Below are 19,907 nucleotides of genomic sequence, written 5' to 3'. Positions count from 1 at the left end.
ATTTTTCAAGTGTAGGTCATTAAAAGAATTTTCTCAACACCTAGTTATTTTTGTTCAATGGGCCGAAAGCTACTGAATTCGAATCACGGACTTCCAATTTTACTATTTAAAAAAAAAAAAAAGAACAATTAATGAATTTAAGGCCACATGGCCCTAAATTGTCCACTCTTTTTTCCTGCTTCACCATGACCCAATTCAAGATACGACGTCATGCATGACATGGTGGGCTTTCCCCGTTCGCACAAGGCATTGTAGGATACAAATTTGAAACAGGAGAGAAAAATGGAGGACGTGAGTGTGTGAATGAAACGTGAAAGACCGACTACAGTAACGGAAAGAAAGCGAGAAGAAAAGACGTTATGTTCTATACGAAGGAAAGGAAACGCAGGAAATATCAAACTAATAAATATTGGCGCTCAGCGAGCACCTCGGTGTGATCAGCTGTTCGTTTAGCGACAGAATGATGGAACTGTCAGTGCACGCTCAAAGGTAAACCTGTAGATGCGCACGCACACACACACACGGACTTCCTCTGTCTGCTTGACTGCGTGAAGCGAGCGATTTCATGCACTTTATTTGCTTTAATCCTCTCAAATTAAATAACTTCCCAGCACCAGAATGGCCTGATATTTTGTGAGATATTACAGAAATCACAATGACCACATTTCAGAGGGAACTAAATTTCACCGATTTTATGAAATCGAAAGGCCGTCTAGCTTTAATTTATTCGATTGTCTACCTAGTTTTACGCCACTTATCTCAGACATGTTATATGATTCCTTATGTTTCTGTGATTACATCAGTGCAGTTAAACAAGTAATAATAATGGAAAAACACACCAAGTGCATGAATATAAACCTTGTAGACAGGAATGAACCGTGAGCTTATACAGTATGCATTAGAGGGCAGACTGCACTTTCCTCTGAGTGCTCAGCTGCCATGTGATGTCGCCTGAGCAGCAGTTTGAAAAGATGCGGTGATTGGTTTCACGGACCCTGGAGGAAATACATGCGAGCATTTCCTCTTTCTGTTTGATAGCTGTTATAACAGAACGTTAGCTAGTGGATAGGACTTAGCGAAATGGACAAACTGAGAAAAATTTGTTTGAATTAATCACTATTAGGTATTCGTAATGGCCATTTTTAAAAAAATGATTTTGGATGCCATTGTTAGAAAACTTCATAGAAAAATCCCTGCAATTAAAAAACAAAAAAAAGGTCAAAAGTGCTAATTTTATTCAGCAGCATTTCAGATTGATTTTGACCTCTGTTAATCATCATTGCCATCCTTGTAAAGGTCAACTGACACACTGATTTAAATACATTGTTCCAGCAGTAATGAAAAGTTACCTAATTAATTCTGCCACGTTGCACAGGAATGCAGAGCCGTTCAGGAAAAAAGAAAACATGTTTGCATGCAAGGGCTAAGAGTGGGACATGTAACAGTTATTCCACAAAATTGAGTCGTACATGAGCTGATGGCTGACGAGGCGCGTAGCACCGAGTTGGCTATAAGTCATGTACGATGAGATTGAGTGGAATAATGGTTTTATTCTATCCACATTCACTGGATTTTGAGAAACAGACCTTTTTTTTTTTTTTTTTTGCAAATTCGATAAATAAAAATTTTATACAAAACGTCTGACAAAATCATTTCCGCTTAGAATGTAGACAAAGCAGCGAAATGACAGGAGCAATTTTTGAAAAATGTGATAAAAAATAATTCTTGAAAAACAAAAAAAAGATACGTTCTTACCATTAAACACTTTTTGTTTTTGAGTAGAGTTTTTATTTCATCCTCGGTTGGTTCAGCAATACACTCCGCCATTTTGTTGTTGTTCTTCTTTAGAGGTTTTTTTGGCGGTTGGCAAACCAACTTAAAGGTGCATTACCACCACCAACTGGGCTGGAGTGTGGAACAGGAGATATTGGCGGGGGGGACACTATTTCTTTTATTTAGTTATTTCTGTTTCTTTTAAAGGGGAACTGAAGTCATTTTTCAACTTGCTTTATTTCTTAATTAACGTGTTATTCAATTACGTTTTGGGTTTTAGTAACCTAATGATATGACTCATATTGGCAACTAATTGCAATTAAATATTATACTTATCGGCCTATTCAGTTTTTAACCATGTTGAATTTAGTTCGTTTGGTCCACAGTAGGCGTCGCTTATCCGCGCGATCTTCATGAGACTTTGAAACGTGAAGTGTCAGCCAGATGTCAGTGCCGCCATTTTGAAAACTGATTTCCAAACGAAATCTTGCACAAAAACGAGTTTAAATGACGATTACTGCCTACTTTTTTCAAACTTTCCTGATCGCTATCAAAACAAACAAAACTTCCAGCTTGATTACATCAGCATTCGAAAGAGGGCGCGCGTGTCTTTTGACAGTGTTGGCAGATGTTGGTCACTTTGATTTCCGCTGTACATTTTATTTCCGTCCTACGATGTCTCGCACAGGTCTCAACGAATCTCGTTTACGGCTGTCGCTTTCACTTATGGACTGATATATTATAGAGCATATTTCAAACACTGGGCGGCACGGTTAGCGTTGTCGTCTCACAGCAAGAAGGTCCGGGTTCGAGCCCCGTGGCCGGCGAGGGCCTTTCTGTGTGGAGTTTGCATGTTCTCCCCGTGTCCGCGTGGGTTTCCTCCGGGTGCTCCGGTTTCCCCCACAGTCCAAAGACATGCAGGTTAGGTTAACTGGTGACTCTAAATTGACCGTAGGTGTGAATGTGAGTGTGAATGGTTGTCTGTGTCTATGTGTCAGCCCTGTGATGACCTGGCGACTTGTCCAGGGTGTACCCCGCCTTTCGCCCGTAGTCAGCTGGGATAGGCTCCAGCTTGCCTGCGACTCTGTAGAACAGGATAAAGCGGCTAGAGATGATGAGATGAGATGAGATGAGATTTCAAACACTCATAACTTGCTATAGCAGCGACAAAATACCGATCAGAAATGCATTCCGATATTTAATAAAATGAGAGAAATAGAATTTTGAGAATAAAACATTTGCCTTCAGTTCTCCTTTAAATACTTGATAAAGTGATGTATCTGACTTGATGCACTCCGCCATTTTTTTTCTCGACTGATGGTATATGAGCGGATATCCTCGTAGTAGAGTAGCCAATCAGAGCACACGACTGCTCATATCCAGTGAATGTGGATAGAATATACTGTATATCTATGTTTCAGTTAACTTTTACATGTAAACATCTGACTCGAAATCAGTTTCTTGGACGATGATGGTTTTTCCTTTTCGTGTTTTAAAAAAGAAATGCGAATACTGAATGAGTGCAGCTGTCGTGATCAGCAATATTTCTTTTAACAGAGGAGCTATTATAGAAATTACTGTTTTTAAAGTTATTGGCACTAAAATGTACTCTGGTGATGAATCAGGAAGAGGAGATCAGGTGTGATTTAGTCTTTTGCCTTGTTGTTTTTCTTTTAACTCTTGTTCTTTGTCTCTTTCAGTCTGTCTCAGGATGAGCAGATGAACTCTGCACAGTCTCAATACCCAGGCTGCTTCGACTTTGAGGTTTCAGACTGCTTTCTGCTTGGCTGTCCGCTCGGACTGGTGCTGGCTATGAGGAGAACCGTGCTGCCAGCTCTTCAGAGTAAATAAACCCCAACACTCACAGAGACACGCTGACCTCAAAGCAAATGATCAAGACTGTCTGTGTTTACAGAGTAATTTGTGTTTTGGTTCTCAAGGACTTGACAGGCTGACTTTTATTTAAGAAGCACTTCACTCCTCCCGTCTCTCTCTCTCCAGTTGCCCAGTTGCGTCCAGCCTGCTCGCAAATCTTCAATCTGTTCTACCCGTCTGACCCATCTGCCTCACGTCTGGAGCCCCTGCTGTACCCACCTCTCACCCAGCTGCCCCCCTTCACTGTGTCACGCTACCAGCGCTACCCACTAGGCGATGGGCGCTCCACTCTCATTGGTAAAAACACACAGATTCCCAAAATTTATACAAAATCTCACAGGTATATGAACAATTTTCAGACAACTTCTTAGCATGGGGAAAGTATCTTGAATATTATCTTATAAGATTGTATCTCACCAAATATATATTTACCTCCGCCAGCTTTGCTGGAGGAGTTTGTTTTCGCCTTCGTTTGTTTGTTTGTTCCCAACATAACTCCAAAAGTAGGGAACGGATTTGGATGAAATTTGGAGGAAAGGTGAGCCATGGGCCAAGGAATGCAGATATGTATGTGGATCCAGGATTTTTTTTTGTCTTTTTCCAACATAACTCAAAAAGTAATGAACGGATTTGAATGAAATTTGGTGGACAGCTTGAGTATTATCCCAGGTTCCAGGGATATGAGTTTGATGCTGATAACATGTGGCTTGGTGGAGATATGCACTTTACCGAGTGTCCTTCTAGTTATTAAACCTATTTATAGATCCATCCATCCATTATCTGTAGCTGCTTATCCTGTGCAGAGTCGCGGGCAAGCTGGAGCCTATCCCAGCTGACTGTAGGTGAGAGGCGGAGTACACCCTGGACAAGTCGCCACATCATCACAGGGCTGACACATCGAGACAAACAACCATTCACATTCACACCTACGGTCAATTTAGAGCCAACAGTTAGCCTAACCTGCATGTCTTTGGACTGTGGGGGAAACCGGAGCACCCGGAGGAAACCCACGCGGACACGGGGAGAACATGCAAACTCCGCACAGAAAGGCCCTCGTTGGCCGCTGGGCTCAAACCCAGAACCTTCTTGCTGTGAGACGTCAGTGCTAACCACTACACCACCATGCCGCCCCTATTTATAGATATTTTTACTTATTCAAAGCATGATGTAATCTCGCTCTTTTGGCAGATCTTTTTTTGTTTTTTTAATTATTTCCCATATTCAGTACATCTTCACTGTAAACGGAAAATGATTTGGAATGAATAAAAGTAACTTGCAGACTAGAGAAAGAAAGTTGGAAGAAGTCAGGATTCCGAGTGGCACAGTGTTCTTCCTGTTGGCCAGGAGTCCAAGGCTGCTTTTGAGTCAGGGGAATTCTTCTCAGGAGTGTGTTTAAAGATAGACTGCCTTTCAGATTTTTCAAGTGCAGGTCATGAAAAGAATTTTCCCCGACACCCAATTATTTTTCCACAGAGCAGCACGGTGGTGTAGTGGTTAGCACGGTCGCCTCACAGCAAGAAGGTTCTGGGTTCGAGCCCAGCAGCCGGCGATGTCCTTTCTGTGTGGAGTTTGCATGTTCTCCCCGTGTCTGCGTGGGTTTCTGCCGGGTGCTCCGGTTTCCCCCAAAGACATGTGGTTAGGTTAATATGGGACGGCTTTGGGCTGAGGTGCCCTTGAGCGAGGCACCGAACTCCCAACTGCTCCCCGGGTGCTGTTAGCATGGCTGCCCACTGCTCTGGGTATGTGTGCGTGCGCTCATTGCTCATATATGTGTGTGTTCACTGCTTCAGATGGGTTAAATGCAGAGAAGGAATTTCACAAGTGTGCGATGAATAAAGTAGTTGTTGTTCTTTTGTTCAGTGGACCGAAAGCTACTGAATTCGAATCACAGACTTCTAATTTTATTTGTTAAAAAAAAATAGAACAATTAATGAATTTAGAGCCACATGGCCCTAAATTCTCCACTCTTTTTTCCTGCTTCACCACAACCCAATTCAAGATACGATGTCATGCATGGGTGGCGCGGTGGTGTAGTGGTTAGCGCTGTCGCCTCACAGCAAGAAGGTCTGGGTTCGAGCCCCGTGGCCGACGAGGGCCTTTCTGTGTGGAGTTTGCATGTTCTCCCCGTGTCCGCGTGGGTTTCCTCCGGGTGCTCCGGTTTCCCCCACAGTCCAAAGACATGCAGGTTAAGTTAACTGGTGACTCTAAATTGACCGTAGGTGTGAATGTGAGTGTGAATGGTTGTCTGTGTCTATGTGTCAGCCCTGTGATGACCTGGCGACTTGTCCAGGGTGTACCCCGCCTTTCGCCCGTAGTCAGCTGGGATAGGCTCCAGCTTGCCTGCGACCCTGTAGAACAGGATAAAGCGGCTAGAGATGATGAGATGAGATGTCATGCATGACGTGGTGGGTTTTCCCTGTTCACGCAAGGCATTGTGGGAAACAAATTTGAAACAGGAGAGAAAAATGGAGGACGTGAGTGTGCGAATGAAACATGAAAGAGCGACTACAGTAACAGAAAGAAAGCGAGAAGAAAAGACGTTGTTATATACGAAGGAAAGGAAACGCAGGAAATATCAAACTAATAAATATCGGCGCTCAGCGAGCACCTCGGTGTGATCAGCTGTTCGTTTAGCGACAGAATGATGGAACTGTCAGTGCACGCTCAAAGGTAAACCTGCGCATGCACACACACAGACTTCCTCTGTCTGCTTGACTGCGCGAAGCGAGCGATTTTATGCACATTATTTGCTTTAATCCCCTCAAATTAAATAACTTCCCAGCCACAGAATGGCCTGATATTTTGTGATATATTACAGAAATAAACATGTATCACAATGACCACATTTCAGAGGGAACTAAATTTCACCGATTTTATGAAATCGAAAGGCCGTCTAGCTTTAATATGACAGCCAGGCATCAAGGACTGTTTGAACCTGATCAAACTCTTGTTTCCTTTCTTGAACATAAGACGCCTTCATACTGCCCCATGTTCTTTACTGAAGGCATCATCAATGTTTCCTCGATGCTGCCTGTTACTAAATAAATCTATGTAGCAGCTAGCTTCTTCAGGCAAAGTAAAAAAGATGGTAGAACGACACCTTCATGGAAAAGTGAATTTGTATACAGTACAAATGTGATTTTTATTTTATTTATTTTTAGGCTTTTTAGGCTTAGATTTTTTCGAAAAGTTACCAAGAAATAAACATTGTACTGCACAATCTTATAACTCGGTGACTATAACCTAAATTTGTTCTGCATGATTTTTGAGGCATGTGTTCGCCATCTAACTAACGTTAGCTAGTTAGTCCGACGTCACAGGTTACTGTAAATGCTATCCTAAAAGGTCGTTCGAAATGAAGATGCCTTCACTTGAAAGTCAGGACAACAAGGCAGCAATCTTCTGTTTTGAATGCAGCCCAAGAAGGCAAAACTGACCGTGCTGTCTGGATGGGATGGGAGGGGTGGGGAGGGGTGTACACCCACAGTCGCTACATGCCCTAATACACAATCCTCCTCGGTCTTCTTTTCCTACAAGTTCTGACATGGAAAAATCCCCAAAACTGTCATTCGTGAACGGTCCCCTCCACATACACTCTGTCGGTCTCCGTTTGATCACAAAACAATAAAGGTTTCCCAAATCAACATTTCAGCAACTTCAAATCAATATTAGTGTCCCCTGCTGCCGAGTTTCTGAATCGACCCGAAAGGTTCATCTACTCCGCTGGCACTGCCATGATTGAAAATCACATGATTGAAAATTCCTGCGAGCTGATTGGCCATAGCTCAAACGGTGTTCGTGAACTTTACGCGCCGTGCTCTTTTACCCATCGGTATCCCCCAATCAGAGCCCAAATAAACCTGAGAATAATGATTTGAAGCCACATAGTGGATCATAAATTTAGACTTTGTGTACGACTTGTTTAATTTCCGACCCTTCCATACCATGACATGGTGTGTTGTGAGCCTTTAGTCCTGTTTTTGTTACTCGTTTTGACAGTTACATTACATTTCATGGCATTTAGCAGATGCTCTTATCTAGAGCGATGTACAACATACTCAGAGCAGCCTGAGGAGCAGTTGGGGGTTAGGTGCCTTGCTCAAGGGCACTTCAGCCATTCCTGCTGGTCCAGGGAATTGAACCAGTGACCTTTTAATAACAATAATAATAATAATAGTTTCAATTTATATAGTGCTTTTCTCACACCCGAGATCGCTTTACAATTAGGGAAAGAAAAAAAAAGACAGAGAGAGAGTCCACCAAAAGAGGGTCAGGATGAAATTCCAATGGCGTTGCTACCACAGTCCCACCAGGCGCACGAAGATAAATCCCACACCACCTGCACAGCCACAGCAATGCTGCCAGGCAACGTCGCTCGGAATGCTTCACCAAGCACAGACGCACCGCCACACAGAGCGCTGGACAACCCTGATGTTAAAAAGAGCAACGAGCTCACTGCAGTCCATAGCGAGGAGCACAGGCATCACCCACGGCAGACCAAGGCCTGAAGGAAACCAACACCAAAACTGGGTCCGGAGCTACAGCACAACTGGCAGACAAAACACTCAAACAAAAAACAAACATCAAACTACACAAACACAAAAAAGAAGAAAAATGAAAAGCTCTGGTGAGAAGCGACAGCCAAAACGTGCACAGCGTGCTCTCAACCGGAGAGTCCCAAAGCTGCTTCTCTAACCATTAGGCCATGGCTAGTTCCCCAGTTCACATTCAAAACATTGGTGCGTGGTTTCTTGCAGACAAATTCAATGTGATTTCCAAAATGGCCGCACTGGCGAAGTAGATTGGAAGTTTTCTTCTTAGCTGAAAAAAAAATCGAACGCTTGGATCAATATTATCGACTTGAATTGAATAACCAGTTGGGCCGAGTAACCTTTATTGATTCATGATCAGAATAAGGTTGATAGACCGGCCGTGGAGCAAGCGGTTTCCGAAATACAGGACTTCTAACATGGGAACCCCCAGCTTTGGGATTTTTCCGTGTCGTAACTTGTAGGAAAAGAAGACTGAAGAGGATTATGTAGCAACTGCGTGTATTCCCCAGTGTTGGGCACGCTACTTTCAAAAAGTAATTAGTTATAGTTACTAGTTACTTTTCCCAAAAAGTAACTGAGTTAGTAACGGAGTTACTTTGTCATAAAAGTCACTAATTGCCAGGGAAAGTAATTATTCCGTTACATTTTGTGTCCCCCCCCCCCAAAAAAAAAAAAAAACAAATTCAATTAGTGTAATCATAATAAAAGTGAATGTTAAATGTGTTTAATGACTGAAATGGACACTTAACAGAACCAATTAGTAACGTTATCTACACTATATTAATATTTTTGTGGGACAATGTGAGAAGACATCTATCAAATTTAATATATTTTTGTAGTTATTAAAATTGTTACTAATTACTGGCCACTGACGAGGACAAACGCTTTGTTCCTCAACATAATGTGCATTGCACGTAGACATTTTTGCCTTTTATTTCAAGTAATGAAAAGTAATGGCTGTATTTCCAATGTGAAAGCGCAGTGTTGGGCTGACCGCTCGCCATCGCTGTCTCTTCTGATTGAAAGTGTGCGCAGTAGTGCAGTAGGCGGAGCCTACCTACGTATGCTGTCCAAATCTACTCTGATTGGCTTACTATGCCGTTGTCTCGCATCTCCCCGCCCCACACTAAAGCAGAGGAAAGAAAGGCTGAACGAGCAGCGTGCCAGATGAGAACAGCTTTAATAAAGTAACGCATAGTATTTTATTGTAAGTAACGGGAACGGCGTTATAACGATGTAAAAAGTAATTAGTTAGATTACTCGTTACTAAAAAAAGTAACGCCGTTAGTAACGCCGTTTATTTCTAACGCTGTTATTCCCATCACTGGTATTCCCTGTGTCTCGCCTGTCAATCACAGTGACAGGAGCCAATCGTGAGCATCTGTGAGCTCGTGTATGCAGAAGAGGGCAGACAGCACAGCCTGGTCGTCCATGTGTGTGAAGAAAACTGCAAAAGAACCCTCACCCCGGCTACTGGCTTATTTTATTCGGTTTTATAAAGCATTACACACATTTCAGACTGCAGTAATGTCTGTTGGAAATTACACGTAATAATCGTTCGTTTTTACTTGATTAGAAAATCGGTGCATTGTTTTGTAAATGTGGAAATAAAGCATTTCATAAATGACATTTTCGTTCATCAAGTGACAAAAAAAAGAGAAAAAGTTTAGGGGATGTGTTTTGATCTAGTGAAAGGAAAGTTAATTATGTTAGAATGTAGGAATGACAGCGCTGAGCTCACTGCAGTGAGTCACCCCCAGGCTTTCTTTCTCTCTCTCTCTCTCTCTGTGTGTGTGTGCGCACGAGGCTCAGTATTCTGGTGTATGTGCCAGCAGCGCTCTCAGCCAGAAAATGTTCCCATATTAGGCTCGCGCAGCTATGCTGAGGTCACAGGCAGCTTCACATGGAAGTTAAAGTGCAAATGTTCTTGCATACTAGTCGAGTGAAGCGAGACCCTTTCTCTTTCACTCTCACACCAGGTTTAGTGGTAGAAATATTTCCCATTTCAATCCCTTTGAATAACGTGAAGTATTAATCACGGCGTAGTGTTTAATCCCGGAAGCCATCGAACACACGAGCTTCTCTTTAAACTGTAAGCAATAAGTGCTGCCAGGATTTTCCTTTCCACGGTTTATTCCTTTTTCCTCGCCCCTTAGCTGACACTGCGGTTAAACAGCCATCAGAAGGAAGTGGCGAAATCGTTCAGTCTGCATGCTGCAAGACAGCGAATGATGGAACATCTTCCAACACCGAGGCCAAGGACAGTCAGACAGACCTGACCATCTCACAGCGTGAGTCCACACCTTCAGCCGTTACACTCCTCTCAGTCGTACTGTCCACTAGCTTACGACTTCATATTCTTTGTTTTCTTTACGTTTGTGTATAAAAATGCTGTTAAAACCCTTTGGTGACTGACCCCTTGAAAATGGTTCCTCCAGGAACCATGACATTTCAGTTGTCAAGACAACGGAAAAACTAAAATACAAATACAAATACAAGAGCATTTTGTTTTGTGCACAAGAGCATTGTGACGTATCTTTCTGTTTTTGTATTTTAGTTTTTCCGTTGTCTTGACAACTGAAACGTCATCATTCCTGGAGGAACCATTTTCAAGGGGTCAGTCACCAAAGGGTTAAACCAACAACATTGCATCTCTTCGTAAAGGTCTTAGTGTTGAAAATAAATGTTTGAACATGCAGTTTAACATCCACCAAAAGGAGAAGTGCGACATGCTGTGTTTGATTTAACTCGGAACTCGGAATTACGTCATTATTTTGCGACAAAGTGGGAAAAAACACAAACGCCTGCATGTTCGTGTTTTCTTTGCAGCAGTCTATCTGAAATATGACTCTAAATATGAATGATGTGCATTTAATCAATCAGTGTTGTAGATTTAACAAGGTAATACAGTATATGGTCAAAAGTTTGTGGACATCTGACCATTTTGGAAAATCCCATTCCCACTTGACCTTTGTACAAAATTCTCAACCAAGGACAGAGCATGCAGACGCACAAAATTACATTATATTACATTCATGGCATTTAGCAGACGCTCTTATCCAGAGCGACATACAACATACCCAGAGCAGCCTGAGGAGCAGTTGGGGGTTAGGTGCCTTGCTCAAGGGCACTTCAGCCATTCCTGCTGGTCCAGGGAATCAAACCAGTGACCTTTTGGTCTCAAAGCTGCTTCTCTAACCTTTAGGCAATGGTTTCCAGATGAACCATGTTTACAGCTGCTCATACAGAGCAAGACCTAATATTCTAGAGAGCATTTAATCAAAAGTTTAACTTAACATGAAAAAAATCGAAAATGTTTGATTGTTCGTAAGTGATGAAGTATAAAATTAAAAATGACAGTATCCCCCTGCCCCGCCCCCAAAATATTTAACAGTTATTCCATGAAATCAAGTCGTATATGATCTGATGGCTGATGAGTTGCGTAGCACCGAGTCGGCTATAATCCATGTACGATGAGATTGAGTGGAATAACTGTTTTATTCTATCCACATTCACTGGATTTTGAGAAACAGAGCATTTTTTTTTTTGCAAATTCGATAAATAAAAGTTCTATACCAAACATCTGACAAAATTTCCGCTTAGAATGTAAACAAACCGGCGAAATGACGAGCAATTTGTGAAAAATGCTACAGTAATAATAATTCTTGAAAAATACAAAAAGATGCGTTCTTAATCAAATACATTCATGCCATATTTTGTTGCTTTTTGGGGGGGGGGGGCCTTTCTTCTTTAGGATTTTTGGGCGGTTGGCAAACCAACTTGAAGGTGTATTATCACCACCTACTGGGCTGGAGTGTGGAACAGGAGATATTAAAGGGGAAAAAAACCCCATTCTTTTAGCGATTTCTAATTCTTTTAAATACTTGATAATTTTGCGGGGTTTTGTCTTCGAGTAGAGTTTTTATTTCGTCCTCGGTTGATTCAGCAACACGCACTGCCATTTTTTTCCCCCTCTACTATATGAGCTGATATCCTAATAGTAGAGTAGCCAATCAGAGCACGTGATTGCTCATATCCAGTGAATGTGGATAGAATAAATTATTATATTGGTGTCCACAATACTAATGGATAAGATTAAGATTTCAGGGAAAGATTAGCACTTTTAATTGAAGTTTTTTTTTATATTTTAGCTGTTTTTACTCAGCTCATGTGTGTGTTACTGTGTGTAAATAAAAATATTAATATTAAGTATCATATTACTACTAATACTAAATACAGCTCACGTGTTTGCTCAGTCATTACCCTGACTTCATATTCACTCTTTTTATTTATTTATTTTTTGTTTTTGTTTCAGTGTGTAGCAGGTGGTGGGGTGTTAAGCGCCTAGACTATGTGCTTTACTGCCCCGACGTGCTCACAGCCTTCCCCACTGTCGCGCTGCCTCATCTGTTCCACGCTTCATACTGGGAGTCGACCGACGCCGTGGCCTTCATCCTCAGACAGGTCACTACACACGTCAACGGCAATCAGTGTTGTTGGATGAATGTTTGTTTCGCAAACTGACAAAACTTGTGAAATGAAACCGAAAGGCTGTTGGCTTAGTACTTTAATGCACTGGATGGCCAAAAGTATGTGGACACCTCCATGTAGTCTTTGTACGCTGTAGGATTACTACACTACCATTCAAAAGTTTGGGGTCACCCAGACAATTTTGTGTTTTCCATGAAAAGTCACACTTTGATTTACCACCATAAGTTGTAAAATGAATAGAAAATATAGTCAAGACCTTTTTCTGGCCGTTTTGAGCATTTAATCGACCCCACAAATGTGATGCTCCAGAAACTCAATCTGCTCAAAGGAAGGTCAGTTTTATAGCTTCTCTAAAGAGCTCAACTGTTTTCAGCTGTGCTAACATGATTGTACAAGGGTTTTCTAATCATCCATTAGCCTTTTGAGGCAATGAGCAAACACATTGTACCATTAGAACACTGGAGTGAGAGTTGCTGGAAATGGGCCTCTATACACCTATGGAGATATTGCACCAAAAACCAGACATTTGCAGCTAGAATAGTCATTTAGCACATTAGCAATGTATAGAGTGTATTTCTGATTAGTTTAAAGTGATCTTCATTGAAAAGAACAGTGCTTTTCTTTCAAAAATAAGGACATTTCAAAGTGACCCCAAACTTTTGAACGGTAGTGTATTTCGCTTCACTGGAACCGAGAGGCTCAAACTTGTTCCAGCATGACAGTGCTCCTGTGCATAAAGCATGCCCCATGAAGATGTTGGACTGGAAGATCTCAAGAGTCCTGAACACTTTTGGGATGAACTGGAACACCGATCGCACTCCAGACATCAGTGCCTGAGCTCACTAATGCGCTCTTGTTGCTGAATGAACACCAATCCACACAGCCACACCCCTAAATCTAGTAGAAAGCCTTCCTGGAAAAGTTGAGAAGAGAAAAGTGGTGCTTATTCTATCAGGAACAGAGGACTAAATCTGGAATGCGATGCACAGAAAGCACATATGAAATGTTATGTTATGTTATGATTGGGTGTCCACAAACTTTTGGCCATATAGTGTATTTACTCTGGAAAAAACCAAAACAAACAGACTCATCTATGCCAAAACAAAACCAAAAAAACCAAAACGCTCCTGCTAGTTTGCTCCAAATTTTGACTTGCTTTCTATTTCTTCGAGACGTCTACCCTGGAGAAACAGCACTAACTTAACGAGGCTCTTCATCTCCCGTTTTGCCAGACATTTCCGAGGAAATCACGTGCACCACGGCTCGGGAGATTACCCCCCATCACACCTTTTGTGCCAGTACTTAATACTCATGCTAAATTAGGTTACCTTTCTTCCAGAAATATCTCACTGGCTAGAAATAAAGCCAGCCACCGCACTCATGATAGAGTCATCCTGATTAATGTCTTTGTTCTGCTCGACTCTTTCTCTACTGGACTTATGATGCAACCTCACAATTACTCTGTGCAATGTGTTCTCAGGATCACATAGAAAAACACACACACGTTGTACACGACACTGTTGTCTATATTTAGGGAAATCTATTACCCGTGATCCAGGTAGGTCTCAATCTTCACATAATGCTTTCTAATCACTGAATTTGCTCCTTACGAAGGATAGAACAGGAGCAGTGTCGAACTAGCGACCTGACTGCGAGGGATAGAACAACTTTTGAGATTCAGCCATGGAAAGTATGATATGATATGTGATGTGCTGGGTAACTACGAGCTACCAGAAGAGCTTCAGTGGATATTGGGACTAATTCGACAAGTTTATGGGACTGTATTTGAGCAATGAACATATTTCTTCCAAACAATGCAAGGCATCACTTCATTATTAGCTCATCAGGCCGTGAGCTGTTGCCATGGCGTTGCGTCTGTCATCCATCTGTCGTCCACAATTCAGTTAAATCGTGTGTCTTCCGTCAGTTCTCCACGGATTTCCGTTCCGATTGTTTTGTTTGAAAGAACTCATCACGCCGCACAAAACTCTATCGTTGTTTTCTCAAATTTGTTGGTAACGAGTTACTAATTAGGCCAAATCAACGAATTTTCCAGGCCTCTCACGAGAATTGTATCTCCTCTCTGATTTCTCATCCGATTCCAGTTCTGATCGATGTTTTGGGTCGATGTTCTCATGAGGAACAAAACTTGGTTGTTTGTTGATTTTCTTGTTGTAAACAATTTGTTATCTTAACCAGATACATTTCTTTGGAAAGCAGAAATTATAAACTTTTTAATGATACCATTCACGATAGAAAATTTGAGTTAAGCACTGACAAGTTTGGAAACTTAGATGAGCGTCTCATCTCATTATCTCTAGTCACTTTATCCTGTTCTACAGGGTCGCAGGCAAGCTGGAGCCTATCCCAGCTGACTACGGGCGAAAGGCGGGGTACACCCTGGACAAGTCGCCAGGTCATCACAGGGCTGACACATAGACACAGACAACCATTCACACTCACATTCACACCTACGGTCAATTTAGAGTCACCAGTTAACCTAACCTGCATGTCTTTGGACTGTGGGGGAAACCGGAGCACCCGGAGGAAACCCACGCGGACACGGGGAGAACATGCAAACTCCGCACAGAAAGGCCCTCGCCGGCCACGGGGCTCGAACCCGGACCTTCTTGCTGTGAGGCGACAGCGCTAACCACTACACCACCGTGCCGCCCTAGATGAGCGTCTGCATAGACAATTTTCACAGCATAGCCAGCAAGCGTCTGATTTGCCTCATATAGAGGAAAAGGAGGAAGAGTCTACTTTCGCAAAACCGGGTTGAATTTGAAAACCTTTGCTTTATGTCAGGAAAATACCATTTTAGCATTTCATTGTGCTAAAAAGAGGGGCCTGGGAGGTGGAAATGGAAACACGATATTGGACGGAAAAGTTCACAACCCTGGGTGTTTTAAATGCCGCACCCAGACCTTTAATTTCTGACCAGGAAAATTGCAAATTGGCGTTAATAGGAAAGAAAACTGCCTTTAAAATTTACACAAAACCTGAGCCCTAAATACGGGCTACTTTTCCTAAATATAATAAGCGCGTTGCTTTATTCAAGGCTGTTTTCAGTAATGCCGAAAAACAAAATGCGAACAAGGTTGTTTCAAAAAAAAACCAAACAACGGTACCGGCCTAATCTTCTATTCCCCCTCCCCCCGCTTCCTCTTTACTGTCTCTGTTTATTTGGAGGGAAAAGAAACCTAAGGCTCCCTCTGTGACATTGCCAAGGTCAGGAGCTGAACAGCAGCATGGTGTCTGTATACAACTATCTGAATTTTTATAGCAAGAAGACCATTTGAGTATTGTGATGTCGGAGAGAGTCACGTTGCCTGCATCACAAATCAGTCTCTCTCTCTCTCTCTCTCTCTCTCTCTCTCATGCACACATACCGTACACACCTGCGTCAGCACGGTAAATATCCCAAAGTCATCTGTAGTCCTTCTCCACAGCTGCATAGATTTCCATTTAGTTTAGACGAAGCTGAGATTCACAACCCAATCTGTGCCATAAAGTCTCAACTAATAATCATACTAATCATAGTCTTTAATGCTGCTTCCTGAATGCAACAAAGAGGAAGAGAAAAGAAAACATATGAAAGGGTCTTAAAATTCACGAGCCATTTCTGGAAACACATGCGCATGCTATGTGATTTAGCGGCTTTAGAGACGGTGAAGAGCAGGGACCATTTGTCTCAGCGGTTGGGAGAATTGCTCAGATTAAGGATAAGGGGTTGAAGCACGAGAACCTCGTGAAGAGACGGTGATAAGTCTGAGGCAGACAGAGAAAAGAGAAAGGGAGAGAGATTATTTAGAAGCAGCAACAGAACAGAAGAGATTTGACTATCAAAAAAGGGGTTTCTAAGATTGAGTTGAATTTGTACAACAAATGGACAGATGGGGAACAAATTAAAGGTAGACCGCCCTTCAGATTTTTCAAGTGTAGGTCATAAAAAGAATTTTCCCCAACGCCAAATTATTTTTGTTTAGTGGACCGAAAGCGACTGAATTCGAATCACAGACTTCCAATTTTATTAGTTTTTAAAAAATAGAACAATTGATGAATTTAGGGCCACATGGCCCTAAATTCTTTGCTATTTTTTCCTGCTTTACCATGACCCAATTCAAGAGACTACGTCATGCATCATGTGGTGGGCTTTCCCTGTTCACACAAGGCATTGTAGGATACAAATTTGAAACAGGAGAGAAAAATGGAGGACGTGAGTCAAGTCAAGTTTATTTTTATAGCGCTTTTAACAATAGACATTGTCGCAAATGACTTTAAACATGAGCTGATTTCATCCCTAATCTATCCCCAATGAGCAAGCCTGAGGTGACTGTGGAGAGGGAAAAACTCCCTCAGATGACATGAGGAAGAAACCTCGAGAGGAACCAGACTCAAAAGGGAACCCATCCTCATTTGGGTGATAACGGACAACGTGATTATAACATTTTTAACAATTTTAACATGAAGTTTGTTTCGTTGATGTTAAACTCTTCATTGATGGAAACTTGAGTGCAAAACTGTTCATGACAACTGCAGTCCTAAAGTTAGCAAGTCAACTGTAGTCCTCAGCCATAAAAGCATTACTGTAAAGGCCTCTGCATGCTCTTGCGTCAAGGCTTTCGCAGATAGCTTTTCGCAGACAGTTGTAATTTATCGTTGAGCGGGGAGTAATAGGCGTGCGCGATGTTATTCACCGGCACAACGCAAGGGGGCACGAAGTCGCTAGGAGTAGTTGGTGGGTGTGGTTAGTGGAGTGTTTATCCTCCAGTTACTTATAATGACTAGAACTTTTTTTTTTAAATAATGACTAGAACTGGAGTCGTATAGATGTACGTACTTCCTCAATCAACCGCTCTTCATGCTGCTCCATCTTCGCTCGTGTTTTTAAAAATGCCGGTCGTGAAAACAAACCAAACCGGGAAAGTAGGGAAGCGGAAGTGCGTGTACAGCGGATGTAGAGTGGACCAATCAGAGCCCTCTTGTCTGCGGCGCTGTCTGCGATGCTTCTGCGGTGGTCACAATTTTTGGGAGGTGCGCGCAGAGCATCTGCGAAGGTGGGGGGGGCTACGCAGACACTGTCTGCGACGCTATCTGCGAGGACTGGGTTGTCAGCATAAATTGGCCTTAAGTGTCCAGAGCGTCCTCCAAGTGTGACTTTCAACTGTCCATATGGGGCCGTCCTCTACAGGAGCGATGTGATGAGACTCCAGCCAGACACAGGGCACCAGGATGGATCAGTGTGCACAAATGAAACGTGAAAGACCGACTACTGTAACGGAAAGCGAGAAGAAAAGACGTCATGTTATATACGAAGGAAAGGAAACGCAGGAAATATCAAACTAATAAATATCGGCGCTCAGCGAGCACCTCGGTGTGATCAGCTGTTCGTTTAGCGACAGAATGATGGAACTGTCAGTGCACGCTCAAAGGTAAACCTGCGCATGCACACACACACACACGGACTTCCTCTGTCTGCTTGACTGCGCCAAGCAAGCGATTTCATGCACATTATTTGCTTTAATCCCCTCAAATTAAGTAACTTCCCAGCCACAGAATGGCCTGATATTTTGTGAGATATTACAGAAATAAACATCTATCACAATCACCACATTTCAGTGGAACTAAATTTCACCGATTTTATGAAATTGAAAGGCTGGCTCGCTTTAAAGCACTGACCTTGAAAGTCTTAGTAAGGTGTATGGACCAGTTTTAATCTACATTGGGTCTGGAATTGTGTTGGATGGATAAACAGCATTCTTCTGAAGGAAATTCGCTCAGGTGGTGTTTTGATGATGAGGATAATAATGGTAGAGAGTGCTGTTCACCTAACACTCCGAAATCTCCCATAGGTGCTCATTTAGCTCGAGATGTGGTGTGCAGTGCAAATGATAAACAACACATTAGATTAGATTAGATTAGATAGAACTTTATTGATCCCTTTGGGAGGGTTCCCTCAGGGAAATTAAAATTCCAGCAGCATCATTACAGATAAACAGAGAATAGAAAATAGAGAAAACTTCTAGATAAATTAAATGACATTTTTACTTATACAAATATAAAAAAGAAGGGGGCGTCATGGCTCAGGTGGCTAAGGCGCCATACCATAAATCCGGGGACCTGGGTTCGATTCCAACTCGAGGTCATTTCCCGATCCCTCCCCGTCTCTCTCTCCCACTCATTTCCTGTCCTGTCTCTATACTGTCCTATCCAATAAAGGTGAAAAAAGCCCAAAAAAAATCTTTAAAAAAATATAAAAAAGAATAAGATATGGGGAGAAAAAAAAAAGTCCAGTAGGAGAGATATTGCACTTTATATTGCACATTGTCCAGTATTGCTTTTTGTCAGGCTAGGCTACTGCTCCTTCCTGTCCTCTGTCCTCCTGTTACCCCTCCTCCCCCCCAGAGAGGAGTTGTACAGTCTGATGGCGTGAGGGACAAAGGAGTTTTTGAGTCTGTTCGTCCTGCACTTGGGAAGGAGCATTCTGTCACTGAACAGGCTCCTCTGGTTGCTGATGACGGTGTGCAAAGGGTGACTGGCATCATCCATGATGTTCAGTAGTTTGTCCACATGTTCAATAATGTAAGCAAACTGCACAAAATAATTTAGACAGTCGTGTTTTTAAGGTTCTAATCCCAAAGGGCTAGAACACTATTGTTTATTATTACTTGTAATCATCTGCCGCTGCTGCAGCTCAGATTGTTGTGAGCTGGAATGAGCTAGAAACAAGAAACTTGGCCCAATAACTGGAAAATGATGCAGAAGTGCTTCCCAATAAACATGACTCCAATACACCAGATGGTGGCGCTATAATTGAGGCCCAGAAACCCAATTTTGGAAAGGTCACGCCCTGACAGTGCAAGTCCGACACCAAATTCTGTATATTGTCTTGCAGGAATGAGATACACAAGTATATTATAAATGGATAAGATTGGTCAAAAAACACGGCTGCTATCAATAAAAAAACTTTGCAAAGGGCGGGTCTTAGCAGGAAGTTGGCCATAACTCAGATTGTCTTCGAGCAATCTTGATTCAACTCAATGTGGATGTCTTGCACCGTGTCCTGAACATGCACACCAATACACTTAATATTTAACGGTTATTCCACAAAATTGACTCGTACATGAGCTGATAGCCGACGAGGCACGTAGCACTGTTAATTAATTTGTATAAATACGCATGTGATTTATAGAAAATCATACGCGCTGATTG

At 42.2% G+C, this 19,907-nt stretch overlaps 1 protein-coding gene across 3 annotated transcripts in view; it reads left to right on the top strand.

Annotated features, from left to right (window-relative positions):
• plrdgb (PITP-less RdgB-like protein) overlaps positions 1-19,907 on the top strand; it is a 169,669-nt gene that overhangs the window by 127,100 nt on the left and 22,662 nt on the right. For all 3 annotated transcript variants that reach the window (XM_060936422.1, XM_060936421.1, XM_060936420.1), the window contains 4 exons: positions 3,474-3,616; positions 3,775-3,945; positions 10,358-10,492; positions 12,517-12,665. In XM_060936422.1, the coding sequence (XP_060792405.1) occupies positions 3,474-3,616; positions 3,775-3,945; positions 10,358-10,492; positions 12,517-12,665 (598 nt within the window). The remainder of the gene's footprint in view (positions 1-3,473; positions 3,617-3,774; positions 3,946-10,357; positions 10,493-12,516; positions 12,666-19,907) is intronic.

The sequence above is a fragment of the Neoarius graeffei genome, chromosome 12 (genome assembly GCF_027579695.1).
Source record: "Neoarius graeffei isolate fNeoGra1 chromosome 12, fNeoGra1.pri, whole genome shotgun sequence".
NCBI classification, from domain to species: Eukaryota; Metazoa; Chordata; class Actinopteri; order Siluriformes; family Ariidae; genus Neoarius; species Neoarius graeffei.
This window is presented reverse-complemented; position numbering and strand designations above follow the sequence as displayed.